The 27,689-nt window shown below is 41.4% G+C and overlaps 2 protein-coding genes across 9 annotated transcripts in view; one reads left to right on the top strand and one right to left on the bottom strand.

Moving 5' to 3' along the window:
• Positions 1 to 339: 339 nt before the first annotated feature.
• Positions 340 to 23,011, top strand: cyp51 (cytochrome P450, family 51). The gene is made up of 10 exons (XM_078417518.1): positions 340 to 722; positions 3,157 to 3,255; positions 3,521 to 3,697; positions 7,308 to 7,434; positions 9,100 to 9,274; positions 10,937 to 11,056; positions 12,819 to 13,014; positions 14,931 to 15,026; positions 15,851 to 16,019; positions 21,150 to 23,011. The coding sequence occupies exons 1-10, from the start codon at positions 558 to 560 to the stop codon at positions 21,326 to 21,328; spliced, it is 1,503 nt and encodes a 500-aa protein (XP_078273644.1). The 5' UTR covers positions 340 to 557; the 3' UTR covers positions 21,329 to 23,011.
• Positions 23,012 to 23,742: 731 nt separating this feature from the next.
• Positions 23,743 to 27,689, bottom strand: part of akap9 (A kinase (PRKA) anchor protein 9) — a 179,119-nt gene continuing 175,172 nt past the window's right edge. For 3 of the 8 annotated variants that reach the window (XM_078417471.1, XM_078417460.1, XM_078417473.1), the window contains 3 exons: positions 26,861 to 27,017; positions 26,218 to 26,357; positions 24,128 to 25,301 (listed from right to left, as the gene is read on the bottom strand). In XM_078417471.1, the coding sequence (XP_078273597.1) occupies positions 25,258 to 25,301; positions 26,218 to 26,357; positions 26,861 to 27,017 (341 nt within the window). In that variant the 3' untranslated portion in view covers positions 24,128 to 25,257. Of the gene's footprint in view, positions 25,302 to 26,217; positions 26,358 to 26,860; positions 27,018 to 27,689 lie in introns of all 8 variants that reach the window. The other 5 variants (XM_078417498.1, XM_078417482.1, XM_078417490.1 and 2 more) reach the window with 2 other exon arrangements.

The raw sequence follows: 27,689 nt of genomic DNA, 5'->3' as shown, positions 1-27,689 counted from the left end.
TTACTCCAGCTTTTTGTGAATAAATATCTTCTATTTGTACCAGCATCTGCAGTTATTTTCTTACACATTGAATGGTGGTGCTGGCTCAAATGGCCTCCTCCTGCACCTATTTTCGATGTTTCTATTTTGCTTTCGTACCTTTCTAGTACCTTTCTATTCCTGGCAACTTGCTTTGTGCAGCAGAGATGTGGTGAGGTGGTGGGGTTGTTGTTGGAGAAGGACCCGACCCGGCGCTGGCGGCAGCTTCGCCACTCCCAGGTTGCTTTGTGACATCATATAGGCAGACATCAGTAGAGCGGCGGGTAGCCAATGGGAGCTGCGGCAGCCCGCCTCTCCCCGCCCCGCTGCAGACCGCCGCACTCTGCGGAGACCCGCTCTGACTGCGGGACCTTGCAATTTATCTCTCACTTTTTATTTTAAACATTTGCTTTCACTGCAGAAGCAACGGTGCAAAAATAATTTTTAGCCGCCAAATTGCGTTTTCAGAGCAGAGTCTTCCCGGTGTTGCAGTTTGCGAATCTGCATCGGGCAGAAAGAAGGCTGAGCCGGTGCTGATCATGATGTTGCAGCTGCTGGAGACTGGCTCGTCCATCCTGGGAAATGCCGTGGAAAAGTTGGTGGAAGGCAACTTGACGTCCACGGTGCTGGTCACTTCAGCTTTTATCTTAGGTCTGGCGTATTTCTCCAAAATGACCTTAAAACAGTCTAAAAATCCGGACATGGTATGTATCAGAACCCAGCATCTTTCTATTTTTGAAATAGTTATTAACTTTTTCTAATTATTAATTTACAGGATGTCGACGTTGCTGGCAGTGTAGGCATTTATTGCCCATTCCCAGTTCCCCCTGAACTGAGGAAGTTAAAAGTCATGCACATCTGAGTCTGAATAACTTGTGTTGGAAGCAATGGTTGGGTTTCCTAACTCTTATTCGTTTATCTCAGTTAATTATAACATGGTGCAGTTTTCAAGGTTTCAAGGTCAGTTTATTGTCACATAGACCAGTTAAGGTACAGTGAAATTTGAGTTACCCTACAGCCATACTAAGTGAAAAGCAACAACCACACAGCCACATAAAAGTTAACAGAATCCATGATCGCATTGAATGGCGGTGCTGGCTCGTAGGGCTGAATGGCCTACTCCTGCACCTATTGTCTATTGTCTATAACATCCACCACTGTGAATTCCACATTCCTCACTGTGATGGAAGGCAATAAAGTTCAACCTCTTGTTCTCCCGCGGTCGGGGCAGTCGAACCATCCGCAGTCGGCGGTCGAAGCCCCCTTTGGGGTTATCGAAACTCCCGCATCGGGGCGGTTGAAACTTTCCGCAGCATGGAACTCCCGAATCGGCCTCTTCTTACAAGAGACCGCGGGCTTCACGATGTTAAAGTCTACAGGCCCTGCGGTTGGAGCTTTGATCCCCGGCAATGGGATTGCAAGCTCTGCAATATTAAAGTCCTGTGGCTTGGAGCGCCGGGTCGGTCTCCAGGAAAGGCCGCCAACTTCACGATGTTGGGCCGCAGTGGGGATGGAGATACGATACAGGAAAAAATCACATCTCCGTCGAGGTAACAATTTGAAAAAAAAGTTTCCCCCTTCCCCCCCCCCCCCCCCCCACATAAAACAAACTAAGGAACACAAACATACTTTTAACACATACTAAAAATAACAAAAAAAAGAAACAACAGGCTGGTGGCGAAGCAGCTGGTGGCGCCACCCGGTGTTCATTCAGATTTACAGTCACTCATCATTTGTATTTTGGTAATTAAAACTCCTTATTTGAGGCTGACTTATACCAAATTGTTTAATTTGTAAATCACAATCTGCGTGATATGTTGAGGAAGCTGTGCTTAGTCTTCCTGGAAGAGAGGTTGGGAAGCAATCTGACATATATTTATGTGTAGGAAGGAACTGCAGATGCTGTTTTAAAACGAAGATTACACAAAAGGCTGGAGTAACTCAGCGGGACGGGCAGCATCTCTGGAGAAAATGAATGGGTGAAGTTTCGGGTCGAGACCCAGCTTCATATTTTTGTAATCATTCTTCAATGCGGACAGAGAGAAAATATTCCAATTGGAAGAGGCCAAGAACCAGAAGGCATAGACTGAAGTGATATTGCAAAGAAACAAATGTGACATGAGGAAACGTTTACACAGCATGTGGTTAGGGACTGACAGTGGTATTAATGGAGGCAAATATAATTCATAGTTTCCTGTCATCTGCACTCTTACAGAGTATGTGCCAGCGCCTCATAACCTTTGGGGTAATGGTTACTGTCAAATTGAAAATTAGATGGATTGTTGTTGCCAACAAAATAGCTCTACAATTGTAGACACAAAATGCTGGAGTAACTCAGCTGGACAGGCAGAATCTCTGGAGAGAAGGAATGGATGACATTTTGGGTCGAGATCCTTCTTCAGACAATTGAAAATTACTTTGCAGTAGAACTTTTTTTGAAGAGGTGACAAAGAAAATGTTTGCGGGCAGGGTGGTGGACGTTGTCCAGGTGAAATTTAGCAAGGTCTGTGACAAGGTATTGCAGGTTAGTTTAGTCTGAAAGATTAGATCACATGGGATCCAGGGTGAGATAACCAAATGGATAAAATAAATATTGGCATAGTGGAAGAAGACCGTGGGTGTTCACAGGGATTGGTGCTCGGTCCATTGTTGTTTGCCATCTGTATTAAAATTTGAATGTGTTGTTGACATTGTTAGTGAGTTTGCGAATGACACTAAAATTGGTGTAGTGGACAGGATCTCTTGTGTTTCAATCAGATCACTCTCAGTGAACAGAGATGACACCAGCTCAATCTTCCTTCATATACCTACCACTTCCATCATAACCGTACTGAATGAAATTACACCGTGTCCAATGGAAATATATCATCATTCTTTAAACATAGAGACCACACTGTGAGCAGCATTATGAGTGAAGTCTCACCAGTGCCATATAAAGCTTGATCAAAAGCTACCTACTTTTGACCTCCAAACATCCTGCAATAGAGGTTAATTTATTATCAGTCTTCCTGATTAATTAGTGTATCTGATAGATATCAAGATGGATGGAGGGGATGAATTGGCTAGTGTTTATGTTCAGTGTGTTTCTTTGAATCAATATACAAGTTTGCTAAGTTATGAATATGTTTTTCATTCCAGAAGTACCCGCCATACATTCATTCTAATATTCCATTCTTTGGACACGCAATTGCTTTTGGAAGAAATCCGATTGATTTTTTAGAAAATGCATATTCTAAAGTAAGTGTTAAATATCTTTCTGCTCCTCAGCCACCTAATCTAACTGCAAAGTTTCAAGTTACCACTATTTCTACTGTTCATTCTTCTGACATAAAATAAATAAATTCTTGAACCAAGTGTTTGATTTTGAAAAAAGCTGCACTCATATCAAAAATCCTCTCTGATTCTACTGAGATATGCTTTTTGAAAAATAAGAGATAAATTAATGTCAACTCATTTTTGTTTTTTCCATTTCAAATTATTCTCTCTCTTTTGTTTTGAACAGTATGGTCCTGTGTTTAGCTTTACAATGGTCGGGAAGACATTTACGTATTTGCTGGGGAGTGACTCTGCGGCTTTGCTCTTCAACAGTAAAAATGAGGACTTGAATGCGGAGGATGTTTATTCCAAGCTTACAACACCAGTTTTTGGCAAAGGAGTTGCTTATGATATTCCAAACCCAGTATGTATATTTACCCGTTGGACAGAAATGTGATGCTGTTCCCATCATCGAATATCAAACCTCAACCTTTAATTAGTTTATTTTTAAGATTTCAGTTCTCTATTATCTGTAATCTATTTGTGATGGCTTATGAAAGTCTCCACCAGAGAGTAAGCTGCTGAGGATGGAAATAGTATAATGAACATGAAATGTCATTCTTGTTCCCAGATTATACTTATTGACGGGAGTAATTTATTTTGTCACAAAGAAACCATCAAATAATTTTAGATTTTGATTATATTAATGATATTCACGTGGAAGTAAGAAACTGCAAATGCTGGAAATGCGAAATAAAAATAGAAATAAATAAAAAAATGTCGGAGATACTCGGTAATTCTGATACAGGTCATGAATCTGAAACATGAACTCTGTTTTTCTCTCTGTAGATGCTGTTTGCACTGCTGAGTATCTTCAACATTTTCTGCTTTTATTAATGATATTTGTGTGAGGTCCCTTGAATAAATTCCACAATTTTATATAAAGCGGCTGTTATTTTTATGTAGATATATTTGTCGTTTCAGTATCTTTGTCATGAACAGGCTAAGGAGTTAAATATGTAATGATAAGGAAAGGTGACAACTGATAACCTCGGTGGCCTGTTTGATTCGCAGGCCCTAATGGCCAGAGTTAATGGGATAGTGGGATTCCATGAAGCAGATTTCTCAGTTATTTCCTTAGCTGGAACTTGTGTGGAACAAGAAAAAAATAAAGTTATAATGTGTATGAGAAACAGCACGTAATACTCCTGCAATCAGCAAATAGAATCTTGTCCCAGCACCAAATTCAAGACATTTAGAGAATAGGATAGAATACTTTATTGTCACATGACAAGTCACAGTGAAATGTGACTGTATACCTTGCCATGGTATGCAAATAGTTGCCCATAAAGGGCGCTTACAAAATTACAAATCCCCCGCCCCCGCACCAGTTCCCCCTTTTTTTCTTCCCCCTCCCTCACGGCGGTCCCCCCATGCTGGGTCCCCATTGTTCTTTCCCCTCCATTAAGGGTGGTCTCCCCTACGCTGGGTCCTCCTTTGTTCCTTCCCTATGCAGCGGCGTCCCCACTCCATGTGTCCGTCCTCGTCCGTTGGTCGGCGCTCTCATCGACCACCACATCGACTTCTCCACTAATGCTGCCGGGTCCTCTCTGAGGCGCCGACCCAGGCTCCAGCTGCGGGCCCTGAGGCACCAATGGCCACGGGCTTCGTCAATCCGTGAGGTCCGGGCTCCGACCCGCGAGGCCCAGCCCGCAAAGTTTCGACTGCTGGCCCTCGAGCGTCCACCGCCAGTCAGCGAGGCTCCGGCCTTGGCTTCTCAGCGGCAGCCGTGGTGCCTCCGGAAGGCATTTGGACAGGTACATGGATAAGAAAGATTTAAAGGGATATGGTCAAACCTGGGCAGGTGGATAAGTGTAGATGGGGCGTTTTGATCGGCGTGGGCAATCTGGGCCGAAGGGCCTGTTTCCATGCTGTATGAATGTATGATTAAGATGCTGATCGTGTTTTTGAGTTTTCCTGATGGACTCGATAAAACAAAAGTAATTGCTCAATTATCAGATTGGTGCCTACACCTTGTGCAAGTTCATTCAAAAGACTTTTTTAAAAGTGAAGAAAGGTACGGAAACGGATAAAGTATGCTACAATTTGAGCTAAATTTATGAATTAGGTTCAGTAATTAAAGTATGTCAAATGCTGACATTGAGTTTGCTGAAATAATTATAATACAACGGATTGTTTTAGAAATTGAACTGGTTGACTTGTCCTGTTTTGGTCATCTTAAATTTTTTTTTAATTGCATAGATTACTTAATCTTTCAGTGATACCACATGCAGCATGCGATTGAGTTGAGTTTAGCTTATTAACAGCGTGTATTGAGGTACAGTGAAAAACCTTTGTTGAGTGCTGACCAGTCAGCGGAAAGACAATACACGATTACAATCGAGCCTTCCACAGTGTCTGGATACATGATAAAGGGAATAATGTGAATAACATTTAGTGCAAGATAAAGCCAGTAAAGTCTGATCAAAGATAGGCCAAGGGTCTCCAATGAGGTAGTTAGTAGTTCAGGACTGCTCTCTAGTTATGGTAGGATGATTCAGTTGCCTGATAACAGCTGGGAAGAAACTGTCCCTAAATCTGGAGGTGTACGTTCCCACACTCCTATACCTTTTGCCTGATGGAAGAGGGGAAAAGAGGGAGTGGCCAAGATGCAGTTCATCCGTGATTATGCTGGTGGCCTTGCTGAGGCAGTGTGAGGTATAAATGGAGTCAATGGAAGGGGGGAGGTTGGTTTGTGTGATACTCTGGGCTGCGTCAATTCTCTGCAATTTATTGCGGTCTTGGATGGAGCTGTTCCCAAACCATCCAAATAAAATGCTTTCTACGGCGCATCTGAAGAAGTTGATGAGAGTTGTTGGGGATATGCCGAACTTCCTAAGCCTTCTAAGGAAGTAGAGTTAAGGAATTAGATTGCTTTAATCCCTACATAATGACGGGGTGATTAAATAAATTGAAACATAATCAAATCAAGTAAGAATGAATATATTATACTTGAATCTCAGAAAGATCTAGTTTTAGAATGGAGCATATGAATGCACATTTTGCAATTATTTCTAAAATTGAATGATTAACTTCGATACATATATCATGGACTTGGTGGGCTGTAGGGACAGTTTCCATGCTGTATCTCTAAAAAAAAAAGAAAATCCCCAGAGTTAATTTATTTCTTGTATGTTTGTCAAGTTTAAATGTTACCTGTATTCCAATTTGCATTTGAACGATAAAACAAGAGAAAAAATGCTGGAAAAACATGGGAGGTTAAGCAGTAACTAACCACAGGGTATATATGGACCTCTAAAAGTCATTTGATAAGATGATGGACTATGATGGGAAATAGGATGGAAGGATATCCATCTGGTTAACAGAAAATGGTAGTGAAAGGCTGTTGCAATTTTGATATCATTGTTTGTCTGTAATTTGAATCTTTTATAATGTGTCTGGTCTGAGAATGTTTTTTCCCCCGCTGCTGTGGATATTTCAGTGCCCACAGCCAAAACATAAGCATGATTCAATCATGGTTAGCCATTTTCCATTCACTGATGAAGGGTCCTAACCCGAAATGTATTCTGTCCATTCCTTTCCTAACGTGCTGAGTTACTCCAGCACTTTGTGTTTTGGTCAAGATTCCAGCATCTGTAGTTTCTCGTGTTTCCATTCACTAAATGCATGTTTTGAATTTGATTTCTGCCTCCTGTGAGTTAAAACATCAGCCCAGACTGATTTGTAAAACACTTTGGAAGGGTCTGTCTGGGGATTAGTGCTGACTGATGCACAACATCGAAAATACCTACACGTGAGTGCCAGTATTTATGTAGTACTATCAGTTTTGAATAATTACAAGTTACCCATACGAGTAAAATATTTCAATCAGAGTATCTGAAGATCAAAGTTACAAATTGTAAAATTCCTTTCATCAGTCCATTGAAATGTTTCTTGTAAGCATTGAATGCTTTTCTTGTTTGCATATTCAAAAGTGTTTCTTGTAAATAAAAGTTATTTTGTTATTTGTCAAGATATTTTTGGAACAAAAGAAGATGCTCAAAACTGGTCTGAACATTGCCCAATTTAAACAGCATATCCCTTTGATTGAAGAGGAAACCCATGAGTATTTTAAACGTTGGGGTGACAGTGGAGTCGGAAGTAAGTATTTGGATATTTCGTCATCTTTGCAAAATTCCCCATGTTTTTTAGTTTAGTTTAGAGATACAGTGTGGAAACAGGCCCTTCAGCACATCGAATCCGCACCAACCAGCGATCCCTGCACATGAGCACTACTCTACACGCACACACTAGGGCCAATTTTTTACATCTATAACCAAGCCAATTAACCTACAAACCTGTACGTCTTTTTTTGAGTGTGGGAGGAAACCGAAGATCTCGGAGAAAACTCATGCAGGTCACAGGGAGAATGTACAAACTCCGTACAGACAACCACCCGTACTCAGGATCGGACCTAGGTCTCTGGCGCTGTAAGGTAGTAGCTCTACTGCTGTGCCTCCGTGCTGCCCAGTTCTCGTTTTCTGGGGTTCTAGTTTTAAAGTTAAATATTTTTGAATAGAATAGAGTCAGAACCTTTTTACCAGGATGGAAAAATCAAATACCAGAGTGCATAGCTTTCAGGTGAGAGGGGCAAAATGTAAAGGAGATGTGCAGGGCAACATTTCTACAAATGAGGTTGGTGAGTGCCTGCAATTTGATGCCAGGTGTGGTGGTTGAGCGACTTTAGGGTAGGCATATGGATAATATGCAGGTAGATAAGAGGTGGTCTTGGCATCATGTTTGGCACAGACAGTGTGAGCTGAAGGGCCGATTCTTGTGCTTCCTATTCTCTATGTTCCAAAATCGGGAGTAGTTAAATGCAGATGAATAGTTAAATGCGATGTATTGGTATTTCTATTGGTTTACTGAGAAACAGTAAAAAAAGTCTTTGTTTTGGTATGCTTTTTGATCAAATCATCCCAAACTTCAGTACTTTTAAGTAGTCTGAAAGAGAAAATAAGCAGTGCATAGTATAGTTTTAAAGCTACAGAGAAAGTGCAGATGGGAAAAAAAGTGCAAGGGTGTGCAGTGATTGGAAGATCAGGAATTTATCCATAGTATATGAGAGGTCTGTTCAAGAATCTGATAACTGAAGGGATGGAGTTGTTCCTGAATTTGGATAGGACATACCTTCAAACTTTTATATCTTCATTCTGACTGGGGAGAAGGACCAAGATGTGAATGTCCTTGGCTTTCCCGAGGCACTGTCAAGTAGAGATGGAGCAGATGTAGGGGAGGGAGGTTGAGTTTGGTTGATGTACTGGGCTGTGTTCAAAGTTCTGAAATTCTTGCGGTTTTGGGGCAGAACAGTTGCCATGCAAAGCTGTGGTGTACCTTTTTCTACCGTGCATCTGTAGAAGTTGGTAAGATTCATTGCGGACATTCTGAATTTCCTTAGCCTTCTGTGGAAGTAGAGGTGTTGCTGATGGTTGGTGGTATTTCATCTCATTCTCAGGCTGAGTGAGCATGGAGCTGACTGAATAAATTTAAATGTAATGTACTGTATCTTCAAATGTTCACAAATTGACACATTGTCAATCTTTTTAAAGTTTCTGTAGCAATTTAAATTGCTGGGCTTTTATAAATTTGAATGATTTTATTTGTGTAAAAGGTCTGTAAATGTTAAGGTTATGAAGAGAATTGAATCCAGACCAAGTGAATCCGTTTGCACTTTACATTGGGGATATAGTTTCTTTGCATAAAATATTAAGTGTCCAGAAGGTGTTTAAAGCTCACCGTGAATTACTTCAATTTACTTATTTTCAGATTTGTTTGACGCCCTCTCGGAGCTGATCATTTTAACAGCCAGCCGTTGCTTACATGGTAAAGAGATTCGAAACCTGCTCAATGAGAAAGTTGCCCAGCTGTATGCTGACCTTGATGGTGGTTTTACACATGCTGCATGGCTTCTTCCTAGCTGGTTACCTCTTCCCAGTTTCAGGTATTAAATGGAGGGTAAAGTGATAAATCATACTATTTTGAAAACCCATGTATCAAATAATAATTATCTGGGTTGGAATACTGTTGAAAATATTTACTGAATTCAGTTATCTTAAATGGTAAAGTTCTACGATTCTCTGCATTTTCACGGTAGCGCAGCGGTAGAGTTGCTGCTTTACAGCGAATGCAGCGCCGGAGACTCAGGTTCGATCCTGACTACGGGTGCTGCACTGTAAGGAGTTTGTACGTTCTCCCCGTGACCTGCATGGGTTTTCTCCGAGATCTTCGGTTTCCTCCCACACTCCAAAGACGTACAGGTATGTAGGTTAATTGGCAGGGTAAATGTAAAAATTGTCCCTAGTGGGTGTAGGATAGTGTTAATGTACGGGGATCGCTGGGCGGCACGGACTTCGAGGGCCGAAAAAAGGCCTGTTTCCGGCTGTATATAGATGATATGATATGATAATTTACTCTTTTTATAAAAATCCAATTATACTGATATCACTCTGACGTTACACATGACCAATTGGAGGATTGCAATTAGAATACAACTTGTTATTCTGGTCTGCTTCCTACAGAAATTATTTAGTCAACCTAGTGAGGTTAGTCTGAAGAAGGGTCCCGACCCAAAATATTACCCATCCATATTCTCCAGACATGCTGCCTGAACTGTTGAGATATTTCAGCACTTTGTCTTTTCGAGGTTATTCGATCACCATCTTCCTTTGTGCATGAATGTCAATTGAGGTGCACCCTTTAAGGGTCCAGCATTGTGACACTGAAATGTGTACTGGACAGCATGTAACAACAAGTGTTAATCCAGAAAATTGGTCATCAACTCTCATAACATTGCTTATGTTGAGGTTAAAAATTATGCATATCATTGGCCTTCTAAGTTGCATTTGACTTTTTACCATGACACAGAAGGAGGTTATTTGTCCCATTGAGCCCATGTCAGTTCAATGTAGAGCAATCTCAGTGCCATCACAGACGGCATCGTGGCACAGCGGTAAAGTTGCTGCCTTACAGCGCGAGGCACCCGGGTTCGATTCTGACTACGGGTGCTGTCTGTACGGATTTTGTACATTCTCCCCATGACTCTGTGGATTTTCTTCGAGAACATCGTTTTCCTCCCACACTCCGAAGACGTACAGGTTTGTAGGTTAATTTCTTTTCAGGATGAAACTTGGGCCCCTGAAGCAGCAGGACTAACAGCAGCATCACAAATGGAGAAACCCTGAATACAAGAACAAAAAAAATTGCGACTGTTTCTGTTACAAAGTACAGTCTGTAGTTTTGAATGCTTTATTTAGTGTTTGTGAAAGAGGGATTGGGATGGGGGGGGGGTGGTAATTTTCCTAGTCTTAAGAACTGTTTCCTAGTAAGCTAAGAATGCCTCTGGTTGTAGATGTTGAAGGAGACAATATACAAGTTCAAAAATACTATATATTTCACTGACTTTGAAATATACCTGTACTTGTGAATTGGCGTGTTCTAGATTAGTGCCAATTTTTTGCACATTTGCTTTTCCATCCCATGCTTGTTACTGGCAATTCATTGTCTCTACCCTGTTTTCTTTGTGTCTCGATAAATAGTTTAGACTTCCTTCATCCACAAACGTCATCAAGACTTTTTTCAAAATATCTCTTTATTTTTTGGATAGGCGACGGGATAAAGCACACAGAAAGATCAAGAATATATTTTATGATGTAATTAAGAAACGGAGGGAGTCAAGTGCAAAGGAAGATGACATCTTGCAGACCTTACTGGATTCTACCTACAAGTAAGTCTTCAGCTTATTCAGAAATTAAAACATATCTCCTTTTTAATGGCTTCCCATTTATTCTTGTGATTGAAATCATAACATTAAAATATATAAAATCAAATTAAACTTAAAAGATTTTGCATTTTCTTCTTTGTCAAGTCGTCAAGTCAATTTTATTTGTATAGCACATTTAAAAACAACCCACGTTGACCAAAGTGCTGTACATCTGATTAGGTACTAAGGAAAAAAAAAAGAAACATACAGTAGCACGCAAACAGTTCACAGCGCCTCCTCAATGAGCCTCAAACGCTAGGGAGTAGAAATAGGTTTTGAGCCTGGACTTAAAGGAGTCGATGGAGGGGGCAGTTCTGATGGGGAGAGGGATGCTGTTCCACAGTCTAGGAGCTGCAACCGCAAAAGCGCGGTCACCCCTGAGCTTAAGCCTAGACCACGGGATAGTGAGTAGCCCCAAGTCGGCCGACCTGAGGGACCTGGAGTTAGAGAGGTGGGTTAGAAGATTTTTGATGTGGGGGGGGGAATGACCATTTAGGGCTTTATACGTGAATAGGAGGAGCTTGAAGTTGATTCTGTACCGTGGAGAGAGGCCAGAATCGGGGTGATGTGGTCCCTTTTACGGGTACCCGTCAGGAGTCTCGCTGCGGCGTTTTGGACCAGTTGCAGGCGGGACAGGGAAGATTGGCTGATCCCAGTGTATAGGGAGTTGCAGTAGTCTAGGCGGGAGGAAATTAAAGCGTGAATGATTTTTTTCTGTGTCGTCGAATTGGAGGAAAGGTTTGATTTTAGCTATGGTTCGAAGTTGGAAGAAGCTGGCTTTTACCACAGCGTTGACTTGCTTATCAAATTTTAATGCAGAGTCAAATATGCCGAGGTTTTTGACATGCGGTTTGACTAGGCAGGATAGACTTCCAAGACTGCCTGTTATCGATTTGATGGAGTCGGGGGGGGGGGGGGGGCGAATAGGATGACCTCAGACTTGCTCTCATTTAATTGGAGGAAGTTCTGTGCCATCCAACATTTTATGTCCTCAAGGCAGTGTAAGAGGCTGTTTAAATTTGACTGGTTGTTGGGTTTCAGTCAATGAATTTATGTATTAGCTTGTATTGATGTAGTCAAATTCTGTCACATTGAATTAATAGAATCCACTTGTGTTTCAAGGATACTGTCCAAAATTCTCAATTGAGATTAAGATAATGAAACTGATTTATAACATAATGGTTGATAGACTTGGATTATTTCTAAGTAAATAAGAAGTATATATTTTTCAAATGTATTCTTCCATTTTCAAATATGTGAACAGTTCCTAAGATGCATTGGAACAAACGAATTGCCCATTCATGCCATAAACACGAATGAGACGTGGATAAAAAGTTGTCCAGTAGTACTGAACCTTTGAACCTGAGACACGAGTTCAAATTCCACATTACGAGCTTCGGAATTTGAATATGAATCTGGAATTTAAAAAGAACTATTCTCAGTAATCATAGTCATGTAACCACCAGTGTTAACCTGGTTCACTGATGTGCTCAGGGAAGGGAACCTGCTATCCATGCTCTAACCTAATCTCAGCAACAAAGCATGTTATCCGTTTCTTTAGAAGGCGAAGCTGTGAATGTGATTCACTCCCTTTCCATTTTACTTCTGTTTAACAGGAGCTGGCTTTTGAATCTGATCGATCCAGTTAAAAAAATTATGCCCATCTTCAGATCTTAGTCTTTTTTTGGCTGTAATCTACTTATTTTTACATTTATATTTTCGGTAGAGATGGAACACCTCTGACTGACGATGAGATTGCAGGCATGCTTATTGGACTGCTGTTGGCAGGCCAGCATACATCCTCCACTACCAGTTCCTGGATGGGGTTTTTCTTGGCTAAAAATAAAGAGCTGCAAGAGCGTTGCTATGCAGAGCAGAAAGCTGTGGCTGGAGAAGACCTGCCACTGCTCCACTATGATCAGGTATAAACTGCAAAAAGGTGAAAGATTTGTAAACCATATTTACTTAGCAGTTATGCAGTTAATCTAGTTCATGCTCTTTGTGTGTCACTCACTCAATAAAATTTGTGCATCTGGAGTGTACTTATGGTCTGGTGCAAAGCCCACCACAAAGATGTTATTGGAATTGTTGATCTGGATCTATCACTAATTTTGCTATACATTTTAAAATACTGTTAACTTAGATTGTTTTGCCTTCTAGAACCCCAGATCAACAAATTTGGTCCAAATAACTCGGTATGCACACCATAGGACCACTTGCTGTTATATTCCCCTCCTGATATTCAAGTCATCAAGAGAGTACATACAGGGAGCTGATATGTGCTTGTGACCAAAAAAAAAGTTATGTTACTTAGCTGTCTACTCAATTTGTGTCATGGAGTTAAATAGTTTTTTTCCATTTGTGTTCCTATTCAAGCCAGCCATCATGATTTAAAAAAATTCTCTGCTTCATTTAAAAATATTTTTTAGTGCTCAGTGTCTGATTTGTATTGTTCCTAATGCATTGATGTTTTCTGAATATTGTTCTCCCATAATCAGTGGCACCAGTATTGCTAGCGATATCAGACACGTTACAAGGGTATTTTTAATCAGTGAGGTATCCAGCACAAACACATGTCCTTTGGGCCAACTCATCCATGCCAACCAAGTGCCCACTTGAGCTAGTTCCGTTTGACCCATATCCCTCTAAACCTTTCCTATCCATATACAAACCTAAATATCTTTCACGTGTTTTTATTGTACCTGCCACAACCACTTACTCTGGCAGCTTGATCCATTTACATGCAAAAGTGGGATAACAGAACTAATGCGAATGAATGGGTGAACAATGGTTGGCATTGACTCGGTTAGCCATAGATCCATTCTGTGGGAAAAAAAAGTTGCTCCTTGGGTTCCTATTAAATCTTACCCATCATACTTTAACTCTATGGCTCTCAGTATTTGATTCCTCAACCCTGGAAAAAAGGCTCACAATCGCCCCATCTCTGCTCCTCATCCAAAAATCCAAAATAGCTTTATTTGTCATTCGTTCAGAACAAGATTACTTAGCCAGCAGTACAAAAACACAAGACACAACCCCAACACAAACATCCATCACAGTGACTCCAAACACCCCCTCACTGTGATGGAGGCCAAAAACTTCCCCTCTCTCTTCCCCCATGCCCCTCCCACGTACAGACAACTCGACCCCTACCGAGGCGACCGACCCGCACAGCCCCCGCAAGGAGATGGAAAGTCCACGCGGCCGAGCCGCGCCGGGCGATGGAAAGTCCCGCGGCCGAGCCGCGCCGGGCGCTGTTCAGTCCAGCGGCCGCGCCGCACCGGGCGATAGAAGGCCCCGCGGCCGAGCCGCACTGGGCGATGGAAGGCCCCGCGGCCGCACCGGGCGCTGTTCAGTCCCGTGGCCGCGCCACACCGGGCGATGGAAGGCCCCGCTGCCGAGCCGCACCGGGCGATAGAAGGCCCCGCGGCCGCACCATCATTTTATACATTTCTATAAGATTACACCTCAAGTTCACTAGTTCCAAGGAATAAAGTCTTAACCTCTCCCCTATAACTCAGTCCTCTCCGAGGCCTGGCGATATCCTCGTAATCCTTTTCTGCATACTTTTCAGCTTATTGGCATCTTTGCTAAACCAATACCGAAAAAAATACTCCAAGCAGGATCTCGCCAACGTTTTGTATAACTGCAACAAAGCATCCCAACTTCTATACTCAATACCCTTACTAATGAAGGCTAGTGTGCAAAAAGCCTTATTATTTGAATTATGAATTATCTGAAAGCAAAGGAATATAGTGGCCTAAGGATGATTTAGGATAGGTTCATTTGTGATTAATGTAAAATCAGTATCGATCTTTTATTTTTGATTTTCTTGCAGCTAAAGGACATGAATTTGTTGGATCGCTGCATGAAGGAAACTCTGAGGCTCCGTCCTCCAATAATGACAATGATGAGAATGGCCAGAACTCCACAGGTACATCAGAATCTGAGGAAATTATTGTATTTAATAATGATTCTGGGCTTTAAAAATACCATTGTGAGTTTATGGAATGTGCTAACCTGATGATAACACAGCTTTTGATTTTTCACTGAGGGATTCTTTTTGTGCTAGAGCACGATTTAAATGTAATAATGGAAAGTTAATGCATGAACAGGTGGGAACAGTTTTTATTCCCATTGCTGATCTCCACAGCAATAATTTATAAATTTGTTGTTTCTGCTTTTAGATAATTTAAGCAACTATAGTGGTAGGTGGAGACCAAAATGGACCCAGGTTCTGTGCTTGAGCAGCAAATTTCAGCTGTAGTATTTGTTTAGGGGTTGTGGCCATCATGAGCAGCACTATGGTGCAACTGTTGTAGGAACCCAGGTCTGATTTTTAACTTTGTGTATTCTCCGTGTAAAGGTCTTCTCCCACATCCTAAAGGATGTGCTCTTGAGTTATTTGATTTTAGATTTTTTTTAGATGCTTGTGATCAAACATTTCCTGCTGTCCTTGTTTTCACTAAAGTTTAATTTGAGGTTGAATAATTGCTTAATATATCAAAGTTATTGAACGTCAAGAAATAACAATGTCTTTTTTAAAAGGTGTGTCTGTAACAAATGGTCAGAGTTTTAATATCCAGCATATTGTGAATCTCCTGAGATGCTGCCTGACCTGCTGAGTTACTCCAGCATTTTGTGAATAAAAGAGTTTTAATATCAATCATTTTGTCATTAGCATTTTCATTACATTTTAAGCAGCACAATTGGAGAACTGTCCAATATCTGTAACAATGACTTCTGTTCCTCCAACAGACCGTTGCTGGCTATACCATTCCACCCGGCCATCAAGTCTGTGTTTCTCCTACCGTAAATCATACACTTAAAGACACTTGGGCTGAAAGATTTGATTTCAACCCGGATCGCTATCTCCAAGATAACCCAGCAGGCCAGCAAAAATTTGCATTTGTACCTTTCGGTGCAGGTAGGTCTTGTCTTGTCAGGAAAGCTTTTACGAACTAGCCTCCCCAGTTTCTATGACACTTTGGGTACTTTTTCTTCATCATTCCCTCATCCATCTCCCTTGTCTGAACATGAACAGAAACAGCTGAAGGCGTGGGAGGAGGGTAGTCTTTGGCTTCTTAAGAATATTGATTGACTGATGAAATGGGCAAAAAAAAACATCAGAAGGAATTTAATCCTGAAAATTGAGGTGATACATTGTTTGACGTCCAACAAAGTTGAATATACATCCTGGGTGGGACCCTGGGAAGTGAGATGCTCAGGGATCTGTGAATATGTACAAGGATCTGTGAAGGCAGTATGGCAAGGTGGTAAGACATACAGATTACTGGCCTACATTTGGAAAATACGAGCAGGTTCGTTCATCGTGAAACAACTATATAAAACAGGCATTGGGCCATTGTTGGTGTGTAATTCTAGTTAGTATGCTATAGGATGCGATTGCACTGGAGGAGTATAGAAGGATGGAGATCTTTGGCTGTGAGGAGAGACCAGATTGGGGCTGAGAGCTGCCAGATGGGATTAGAATAGGGGGGGCCACTCTAGAAGAGTTGGTGGTTATGTCCGATCTGCTATTCAAAAAGGTAATGTCTTGCATTGACCTCACCGTAGTATTTAGAGATCTATCATATCCTTCCCATTACTGAATATAGGCGATTATGAAAGGTACATCCGATTAGGAAAAATTGCAAGAGTTCTTTTGAGGATGTCACAAGGAGAAGGGAGGGGTACCTGTAAATATAGTCTATTAAGATTTTCATAAAGTATGTGATGTGGTACCACAGAAGACTGTCACAAAGTCATATAGCTGCACAGTCTGAAAACAGGCCCTTCAGCCCAACTTATCCATGTCGACCAATTGGTCTAGCCTCCTATGCCTGTATCTGTCCATAGCACTTTAAAAATGCAACATGTTTCTGTCCATATCTGAGGAAATGTCTGAAGTCATAACTATCCACCTCAAAAGCTTCTCCTGGCAGCTCATTCCAGATACAAACTACCTTCTGAATGAAAAAAGTTGACACCTCGGCCCTCTTCTCTCTCCCTTCTTACCAAAGGCCTATACCTTACCAAGGAATCTGTCCTGGGAAAAAGTCAGAGCATTCACTTTATCCATGCTCCTTACGACTGTTCCGCATCAATAAGGTCACCCTTCAGTCTCCAAAGGAAAAGAGTACCAGTCTTTCCACCCTCTCCCCAAGCTTACAAGCCAAGGTAACATCCTGGTGAATCTCTTTTGTACTGTTTCCAACTGAATGACATAATTCCCATAGCTGGGCAACCAAAACTGCACACGCCACTCAGAGTGTGGTCACACCAATGACTTGCACAACTGCATCATGATTCCCAACTTTTGTTCTCAGTACCCTTGACAATGACAAACACCACCTTTACTGCACTGTCACCTGGCTTGCCAGTTTTAGGGAACCATGCACCTGCACTCACAGATCACTGTTCTGCAACACCCTCATGGGCTTCACCATTCACTGTGCATCTCTTGCCCTGTTTTGACCTTCCAAAGTGCAACACAACTCAACGTATTAGGGGAGATGTGTCAGCATAGATGGAAAACTGGGTGTTGTATGGAAGAGAATCAGAATAAATGGGTCTTTTGCAGACTACAAGGATGTAACTAGGGAAATGACCCAAGTAACAGCTCTTGGCCCTCAATTATTTTCTAGCTACAATTAATGACTTGGAAGAGAGAGCAGAGTGTAAAATATCCAGGTTTGCTGGTGACATGAACACTAGTGGGAAGGCATGTTGCAATGATATTAGGTGTCTGCAGCAAGATATAGATAAGCTGGCAAATGGAATTTAATAATAATAATAATAATGCATTTTATTTATATAGCGCTTTTCATATACTCAAAGACGCTTTACAGAGATTTAGAGAACATAGGGAAATGAATAAATAGATAAATAAGTAAATAAGTAAACGAACAGAGAAAGGAGACAGAAGGTGAGGTGACCTTCAGTGGTTGAAGGCAGTACTGAACAGGTGAGACTTCAGCGATGTTTTGAATGTGGTGAGTGTGGAGGAGTCTCTAACGGTTTGGGGTAGTGAGTTCCATAGGGTGGGAGCAGCGATGGAGAAAGCCCTGTCCCCCCAGGATCTGAGTTTGGTCCGGATGTGGGGGGATAGGAGATTGGCAGCAGCAGAGCGGAGGGTGCAGGTGGGAGTGTGCCTGTGGAGGAGGTCGGTCAGGTAGGATGGGGCCAGGTTATGGAGGGCTTTGTAGGTTATGAGGAGGATTTTGTACTGGATTCTCTGGGGGATGGGGAGCCAGTGGAGTTTGTAAAGGACGGGGGTGATATGGTCACGGATCGGGGTGTGGGTGAGTAGACGGGCAGCGGAGTTTTGAATGTATTGAAGTTTACTGATGATTTTTGAGGGTGCGCCATAGAGGAGGCTGTTGCAGTAGTCCAGACGGGAGGTGATGAAGGCGTGGATGAGGGTTTCTGCAGCTGTGGAGGAGGGGGATGGACGGAGACGGGCAATGTTTTTGAGGTGGAAGAAGGCTGTCTTTGTGATGTGTTTGACGTGTTTGTCGAAGGAGAGGGTTTGATCAAAGATGATTCCAAGATTCCGGATGTGAGGGGAGGTGGATACTGGGAGACCATCAATGTTGAGGATGAAGTTTTGGGTGGATTTGGTGAGCGTTTTTGGACCAATGATGATGATTTCAGATTTGTTGCAATTGAGTTTGAGGAAATTTGATTGAAGCCAAGATTTTATTTCAGTGATGCAGTTTGTCAGTGTAGAGTGTGTGGTGGGGGAGATTGACTTGGTGGAGATGAGGAGCTGGATATCATCGGCGAAGCAGTGGAAGTTGAGACCATGACGGCGGATTAATTGACCAAGGGGGAGCAGGTTGAGGATGAAGAGGAGGGGGCCAAGGACTGAGCCTTGGGGGACACCTTGGGGGAGGATTTACAGTTGTTAATGGAGATGAACTGGTGTCTGTCAGAGAGGTAAGATTTGAACCAGGATAGGGCTGTGCTGGTGATGTTAAGGGAGGTTTCAAGTCGGGTGAGGAGAATGGAGTGATTTATGGTGTCAAAGGCGGCGCTGAGGTCAAGTAGGATGAGGATGTTGAGGTTGCCAGCGTCGGAGGAGAGGAGAATGTTGTTTGTGATTTTGAGGAGCGCAGTTTCAGTACAGTGGTTTGAGTGGAATCCGGATTGGAAAGTTTCATACAGGTTATTGGGAGAGAGGTGGTATTTGAGTTGGGAAGCTACAGCACGTTCCAAAACTTTGGACAGAAAGGGTAGGTTGGAGATTGGTCTGAAGTTGTTTGGGGTGTCAGGGTTTAGACCAGGTTTTTTCAGAATGGGGGTGACAGCAGCGATTTTGAGGGATGGCGGGACGATGCCAGTGGACAGGGAGGAGTTTATTGTTGCAGTGATAAGTGGAGAGAGAGCAGGAAGGCAGGCCTTGACAAAGCTGGAGGGGATGGGGTCCAGAGAGCAGGTGGCAGTTTTTATTCCTGTGAAGAGGTCAGAGAGGTCGGTGGTGGAGATTGGGGAGAACTGAGGCAGGGGTTGACAGGATAAGGGGGGGCAGGTGGTTTGAGGGGGAGCAGGTGCGTTGGTGGTTAAGGTGCTGTAGATGTTGTCTATTTTGCTTTGGAAGAATGAAAGGAAAGTGGTGCATTTGTCAACTGTGAATGATTGGGAGATGGTGTCCAGGGGGCTGAGGAGTTTGTTTATTGTAGAGAAGAGTGTTTTTGGGTTTCCGGAGCCAGAGTGAATTATAATGTGGGAAAGCATACTTTGGTAAAAAAAATGTAAAGGCACTTATCAAAACGGGGAAAAATTCAGATGAGCAAGGTACGGGTGGATCGAGGTGTCTAGTGCAAGCAGGTAGAAAGGCAAATAGCATATTGATCTTTATTGCAAGAGGGTTGGAGTTTAGAAAAACTGAAGTACTGTTACCCATTATACAGGATTCTTGTTGGTGAGGCCACAACCAGAGTACTGTACACAATTTGGTTATTTTATTGAAGAAAGGACAGTGGCATTGGAGGCAGTCCAAAGGGACTCGCTAAGCTAATGATTGGAATGAGAGGATTGTGAGCAGCTGAAGAAATTTGATCTAAATATTTTGGAGATTGAAAGAATGAGGGTTATCTTATTGAAACATGCAAGATCCTTACGATGCATGATAGGGCTGAAGTTAATGTTTCCACTAGAGGGAGAACTTGACCAAGAGGGCATAATTGCCAAGATTAGGAACAGTCATTTAAAACAGGCCTGTTGGAATTTGTTCTTGATGAGGGTGAATTTTTGGAATTCTCTATTCCAGGATTGTGGAGGTTGGGTTACTGGGGATATTTAAAAAGGAAGTAATTTTTGAAAAGGTTTGGGAATTGAGAGTTATAAGGAACTGACACAGAAAAGACTAGGTGGATCAGCCATGATCAGGGTAGGATTGCAGAGGCAAGTGACTGCCTCTATTTTCAAATGTGATTTTAAACAACCTTTCACTGTACTCTAACTCAGATTGTGCAATTCCTCTGGTAACTTTTAAATGTGCTACTTTTAAAAATTTGTATCACTTAACACAATGAAATCCCTTGTGAACAATTTGCTTTGTTTATAAACATATATCTTGTCGGAATAAAACCCCACAATCATCTATATTCCTGATATTTGGAATTATTATTGGTGGCTGCTCTCAAAATAATTTCAAGCCCATCTAACTAACTGCTATAACAAGGAACTGCAGATGGAGGTTTATACCAAAGATAGTCACAAAATGCTGCAGTAACTCAGTGTCCCTGGGTCTAAAGAAGGGTTCTGACCCAAAATGTCGCCTATCCATATTATCCAGGGATGTTGCCTGACCCACTGAGTTACTCCAGCATTTTGTATCGAACTGTAAATACTAATGTCCCTCCGCAGAATTAGTATAAAGCTTCAATTGTTTAAAGGATTAAATAGAATTAAAGGTATTTGCATGATAATTTCATAAACTCATTCCATTGATTACTTTTTTAAAAAAAGTAAAGACAATTCATCTGGTCACTAAATGAGGTAGTACAGAAAGTCTGTTTTACTTTACAACCTTCAACTTTCTTTTCTCTAGGTCGACATCGTTGCATTGGGGAAAATTTTGCATATGTACAGATCAAGACTATCTGGTCCACTTTAATCCGTTTGTATGAATTTGATCTTGTTGATGGATACTTTCCAGCAGTGAACTACACAACCATGATACACACTCCTACTAATCCGGTTATCAGCTACAAGAGGCGAATGAAATGAGAAGTGGACTAATAAAAAGTTAATTGTGGTGTTTTATGTTATCAAATGATTTTTAGTCTGTTGTAAAATTTAATTCTAATTCAGCATTGATATTAAAATGACTGTTAATTTATTTGAAAGTTATTGGGATCAGTTTTGCGATGGTCGTCCTGAAATTCTGGTGTCTGCTCAAATTGCAGTTGGATCGCCTAAACAGCAAATGGGTTGGCTCTCTTACCTGCACTGTTAAGCTCTCAAAGGCAGGAGGTGATTCAATCTATTTGTATTATTCCATCCACTGATTTGTAATAAGTACTTCAATCCTTACTTTAGAATAATGTCTATTGTTAAATGTAGGGAACATGTTGCATTTTTATTCAATGGCGTGCCGCATGCACGGAAATTAGGGTGTGAAGTTTGCTTTTAAATATGAATTGAGTGTTTCTGAAATTGAGTTGTAGAAAATGTACTTGAGTTTGGGAGGGATAATCGTAGCTTCACAGAACAGGATTGCTTGGGGCTTTGAGGTTTGAAATTATTTACTCATTTATAAAAATCTCAAATTTTGCTCTGGTGAATGTAATTGTTTAATATGTACAGAAGGCCAATGTTACATTGTTTTGTTTATTTTTAAACTAATTATATACCACCCAAATTGGTTGTTTGGCTCTGCAAGTTCATGTCATTGTTTATACACCATCCTACAGCTATTTTCGAACAAAGTATAGTTAGGTTGGAAATTCATGGGGAAAAAGAGAGACAGCATGCCCCATTGGTGGGGATATTGAAAATCAGTGCAAAACTGCACCAGCTTGAAATTTAAAAAGTAAAAACAATGCACCATGTATAAAATGGTAATTACAGAAATCTTCAATTGTAGCAAATTCATGAAAGTACACCACTATTGTTAGTATTTTAAATAGGTTAATGCAATCAGTAGCATTTCCCCCAAATCATAGACCATGACAAGGATGGTAATACAAAGGTATAATCTGTTAAAATAAAACCAAAGAACCATCCACAGATTCAACCAGTAAGTGTGAGCTAAAGCCTGAGGAGTAGAGTGATTCCTGGTACAAACGACAGAAAAGCTTTTGATCTTGCTGAAGAGAATATAGCAATATAGATGAAGCCTATCAAAATACTGAACAATCCAACTCTAATAGAAAATCTGATGCTCGAGTTCTTTAGTTATTGATCAGGAAACCAAACTGAGGTTTTTGAGATGTTTTGAAAATATTTGTAGAAAATGATCATTTCTGGAGATTTGGAGTTTATCTTAATCCGTCACCATGGCCCCTAAACTGCAGCCCAAAAGGGAAAAACACACTAACTTTATGCATCCAAAAAAAAGTGTCAGCATGCCATGACTACCCTGCAGACATATTGACCATAAAAACCTGAATTTGCATACCATGGTTAACATTTCAAAATGTCTCAAGTGCTTTAGTTATTTAACAGTTGATATCATAACAGGTAACCTAATTCTTGGTCAAATTAGTGTTTAAGCAGTGGCATCTAAACTAGAATGGAACCAGATTAGCTGACGGGCATCGACTATCAGGAGGGAGACTGAGGTTGGGAGGAGTTGGCTGCGCCTAACGGCTGCGGCTCTCTGGCAGTCTGTTGTCTTTTTTTCTTTTTTTTTGTTTGTGTCGGTGTTGGGATGGTTTTTGTTTCTGTTTTTGGCTGTGTATGTGTGGTGGGGGTGTGTGGTGGGGGTGTGGGGTGGGGCGGGGGGAAACCTTTATTTTATTAGGTCTCTTCCCCGGGGCGCGGCTCAGCTGCGGGCCTTAACATTGCCGGCGCAGCTCGGCTGCGGGACGTTTCAGTGCCCGGTGCGGCTCGGCTGCGGGCCTTAACATTGCCGGCGCAGCTCGGCTGCGGGACGTTTCAGTGCCCGGTGCGGCTCGGCTGCGGGCCTTAACATTGCCGGCGCAGCTCGGCTGCGGGACGTTTCAGTGCCCGGTGCGGCTCGGCTGCGGGCCTTAACATTGCCGGCGCAGCTCGGCTGCGGGACGTTTCAGTGCCCGGTGCGGCTCGGCTGCGGGCCTTAACATTGCCGGCGCAGCTCGGCCGCGGGACGTTTCAGTGCCCGGTGCGGCTCGGCCGCTGGACTTAACATCGCCCGGTGCGGCCGCGGGACGTTTCAGTGCCCGGTGCGGCTCGGCCGCGGGACGTTTCAATGCCCGGTGCGGCTTGGCCGCTGGACTTAACATCGCCCGGTGTGGCTGCGGGACGTTTCAGTGCCCGGTGCGGCTTGGCCGCTGGACTTAACATCGTCAGCGCTGTTCGGCCGCGGGACGTTTCAGTGCCCGGTGCGGCTCGGCCGTTGGACTTAACATCGCCCGGTGCGGCCGCGGGACGTTTCGGTGCCCGGGGCGGCTCGGCCGGGGGGCCTTCCATCCCCTTGCGGGGGCTGTGCGTGTCGTTTGCCTCGGTAGGGGTCGAGCTGCCTGTCCGTGGGTGCGGGGGGAAGAGAGGGGAAGTTTTGTTGCCTCCATCACAGTGAGGGGGTGTTTGGAGTCACTGTGATGGATGTTTGTGTTGGGGTCGGGTGTCCTGTGTTCTTTTCTTTTTGCTGTATTTTGTGTGACTGCTGAAATTTCGCTCGGTGTTGTGCCGAGTGACAATAAAGTGTTGTTATGTTATGTTATGTTATGTTCAGAGTATTACTTGTTGATTCTCTATTATAGTACTTCAAATATGAATGCAGAATATAACTTTCCTCACTTAAAAAGGTCTCGACATCCAATGATGAAAACATTCACTTACAGCCAGAATTAGCTAAACTACCGAGACCTGAAATGCTGAAAATCATAGGCTATATGAGGCAAGACATTGTAGCATACTCCATGTACAACATCGACATCTCAATGTAAATATTGAATATTTTGAATGACACTAACCATTCTTTTGCTAAGCAGTTTATTGAGGATAACAGTGTATTGGATTTTCCTAAACAATACCGTAGTTAAATACTCAGAACACTGAGCTTCTATAAAATGCTACTTGTAGTGGTTGATAAAGGGACACAAATTTGGTGAATCATTATCATAGATTCTTAATCATTACTTTTTAAACTTTTGTTATTCACATCTTTCACAACTTGATTAATTTGAACGTACTTACATTGCAAGAAATCAAATGAAGCAGGAACTCAGATTCTTGGAAAGGACAAACTGTTCTGTTGTTTGGTTCTAGATGCTATGACATTGTATGTCAATGTTATAACACTGCTGCAGATATAAACTGGTTTGGCTTTTACTGCCACCCCAAGATTATTTAAAAACAGCTTTTGGATAATCTTGATGGAGTCATATCTAGCTAAAGTTTAAATTTAATTTCCAAGAGTTAGATAAAATTACCCTTTCAAAAATAAAGGGTGAACATCACAAAGTTCAAATTCTATAGGCAGTCTAAGTTCTCACCATTGTAATCAGCTTCAGAGAAAAATTGCAAATTTAACAAGTCTTAATTTTAAATTCCTGTTTATTCCAATGCTTTGACAAAATACCCATATAATTCAAAACCTCTACCATTACAAAAATAATTCCTCTACAAACTGTACTTGCTGTCCATAATGCCAAAGCTATCATGGACCTTGTAGTGTAACCACAGCAGCCACCAGAAAGACTGCAGTGCATTTGGAATCATTTAATAAACTTTTTTTTCCTTCTACCCTTTAAATAAACAGCATTAAGTTACAATCATGTTTAAATTAGCAATCCACAAATATACAGTTAAATTATTTAGACAGATTGTATTCTGCACATTGGAAGCTTAAACTTATATAAAGGATAAAATACATTTAGACTTGCAGGCAAGACATTTTCATTATCCAATCCACTAAACTCCCACAATATACATAAAACAATAAAGACCAAAAAAATATTCAAAGCACAGCTTCAAAGGCAATCAGTTTCAGGTCGAAATCAGTTTCCAAGGCACTATCTTCTAGTCCCATAGTGCATCTGAGCATAAGACGCTGAACCTACATAATTGTAAAGAAAAACAAATTGACGAAAACCCATAAGTGCTTCATTAATTCACTCCAGAAAGAATGGTATAATTAAGACTTTTCAAAAGTTTTACTTTGCAAGCAGACTGTATTACTGAGGGTTCATGCTGATCGAAATAAACCCCCACTATTTCTCAATGGTTCTAACTTTGAATAAAATGACACCTATGAGGAATGACACATTACTCTCTAATCCAGCCTTCATCATCTGGATGATTTTCACGAATTGGTCTTTGATTTAGAATACTGTGAAAATTCAAAATCAAGCAAGATTCTCTGCAAGCACCAGAGTAGCATTTGTCAATGTCTGACAAATGTTTGATCATATATTTAGAATAAATCATTATAGCACAGGAACAGGCCCTTTGGATCATAATGTCCGTGGCAAACATGGTACCAAGTTAAACTAATCTCGGCCCACACATGATCTATATTCCTCCATGTGCCGATCTAAAAGCCCCCTAAAAACCCCTAACAGCATGCCTCCACCACCAGCCAGCACAGTGCATTCCAGATACCCACCACTCTATTCAATTTTCCCACCCTCCTGATTGAAAGTTCTGGCCCATGACCTAAAAGTGCCAGGTATCATACTATCTGTAGTATAGTATACAGGGAGGTGGTCTTCCAGCCCATCAGATACATGCTGACTGATGATGGAGCAATGCCATCAGACCGATTCTTCTTCCCCGGAAGCTTACTATTCATTCTTTCTCACACACCCTCTGCTTCCATTTTATTCATTTACCACTAATTTACACTGAGGGATAATTTACAATAGTCAATTAACATAGCACATGGCGTTTGAGATTTTGGGAAGAGATGATTCATAGCTCCACAAGGTAGATTTTAAAAAAACTTCAAGACTATCCACTTAACACGTGTTTACCTGACTGCACAGTCCCCAGTCGTCGCTGCAGTGATTCCAGTCTGTTAATGTAATCTGTTAAAGCTCTGTCAGGGTCGTAGGTTTGGAGGTGTGAGGCAGCTATAGAACCTGAATTAGAATCAGGTAGGCTGGATTGATACCTAGAAGATAAAAGAAAGACCAAATATCTAAATGTATTTTGACAATTAACATTTGCCCGAGCTAGTGGTTATCTGCCAAAGATTTGACAATTTTAGACAAACAGTAAGTTGAACAAAATAATATACAAAAGATCAGGATTTGCAACAAATACTAAATATATAACATAAGCATAACATTGTTCATTCACAAATGTACCTTGATTAATAACTGGATAGTAATATTACAAATAGTAAACTTATACATTACAGTAATTCATTTTCAAATATAGACATTGATATGATTAAAGTCTGACTCTGCTTTTTCATGTAAGTTTTGCTTTTCTCACAAGCATACAGTTATTCTAAATAATTTGTTAGCCTTAAAATAATGTTACAAATTCATGAAGTTTCAGTAAGTAATAACAGACCACATTTTTTTTTTAAACAGATATACCTCCCAAAAAACCTGCTGTATTCATTAACATTTTGCACATTGTATTGATAATATTATGCTGAAAAGTCACCTGGGATGAGTGTTTGTGGCTGATCTGGGGGATTCTTGACCAGATCTTTGTCTACTTGTGCAGTGTCTACGATCTCCAAATAATTCTCTAGACAAAGATGACTCCAAAGATAAGGTACCAGAATGCAGAAAAGGGGAATCCATTCTTAGTTCATTAGCTAGATTTTAAAGATAAAATGAATGCATGAGTCCTAACCAATTCCCCATTACTTATGATACAATTACATATGATAGAGGTCTCTGCCCCAAAGGGCAACAATTAATCAGATGGCTTATTACAAAGGAGAAACAATTACCCTATGTATGTTAACTAAAGACCAATATACTTTAAGGTAGTTCCTTAGATCTACTGGCACAACCTACAAGCCTTACAACCAGTGCTTCTTGAAGGGAAATAAATCGTTAGGTAAATATAAATGATGTTCTGCCGCCTTAAATTTCAATGACATTAACTATATTTCAAGAACTGAACGAATGTACTATGCCCATTAAATCTTCCTCTGTGTAGCCTTACAACTGTTGTCAAGCTATTTCAGTTGAAAGTATCATGGTGCTCAACACCACTACCTGAAACTCAAATCCACTTATTCTGTGGCCACAACCTTCAATCTTGCTGTACAAATTCAAGTTGACCAAACCAAAACATACAGCAATCTTACATTACGGAGAAACTTCATTTATCCGACATACTCAGGGCTCTGGTGATGACCCACCAACAGATTTTCCAGACTATTGGACGTCTTTTTATCATTACTAATACTCCACTTTTAAGCATTGATTTTTTTAAACCATGTTACCCAATCACATTCAGTGAGCTTGGTGAGTTGAAT

Source organism: Rhinoraja longicauda, chromosome 2, assembly GCF_053455715.1.
Source record: "Rhinoraja longicauda isolate Sanriku21f chromosome 2, sRhiLon1.1, whole genome shotgun sequence".
Taxonomy (NCBI): Eukaryota; Metazoa; Chordata; class Chondrichthyes; order Rajiformes; family Arhynchobatidae; genus Rhinoraja; species Rhinoraja longicauda.
This window is presented reverse-complemented; position numbering and strand designations above follow the sequence as displayed.

Excerpts from the sequence above, each read along its gene's own strand:
- cyp51 (XM_078417518.1), top strand. The coding sequence starts at position 558 with ATGATGTTGCAGCTGCTGGAGACTGGCTCGTCCATCCTGGGAAATGCC. Across the intron at positions 723-3,156 it reads AGTCTAAAAATCCGGACATG|AAGTACCCGCCATACATTCA; the intron begins GTATGTATCAGA and ends TTTTCATTCCAG. Across the intron at positions 13,015-14,930 it reads CACTGCTCCACTATGATCAG|CTAAAGGACATGAATTTGTT; the intron begins GTATAAACTGCA and ends ATTTTCTTGCAG.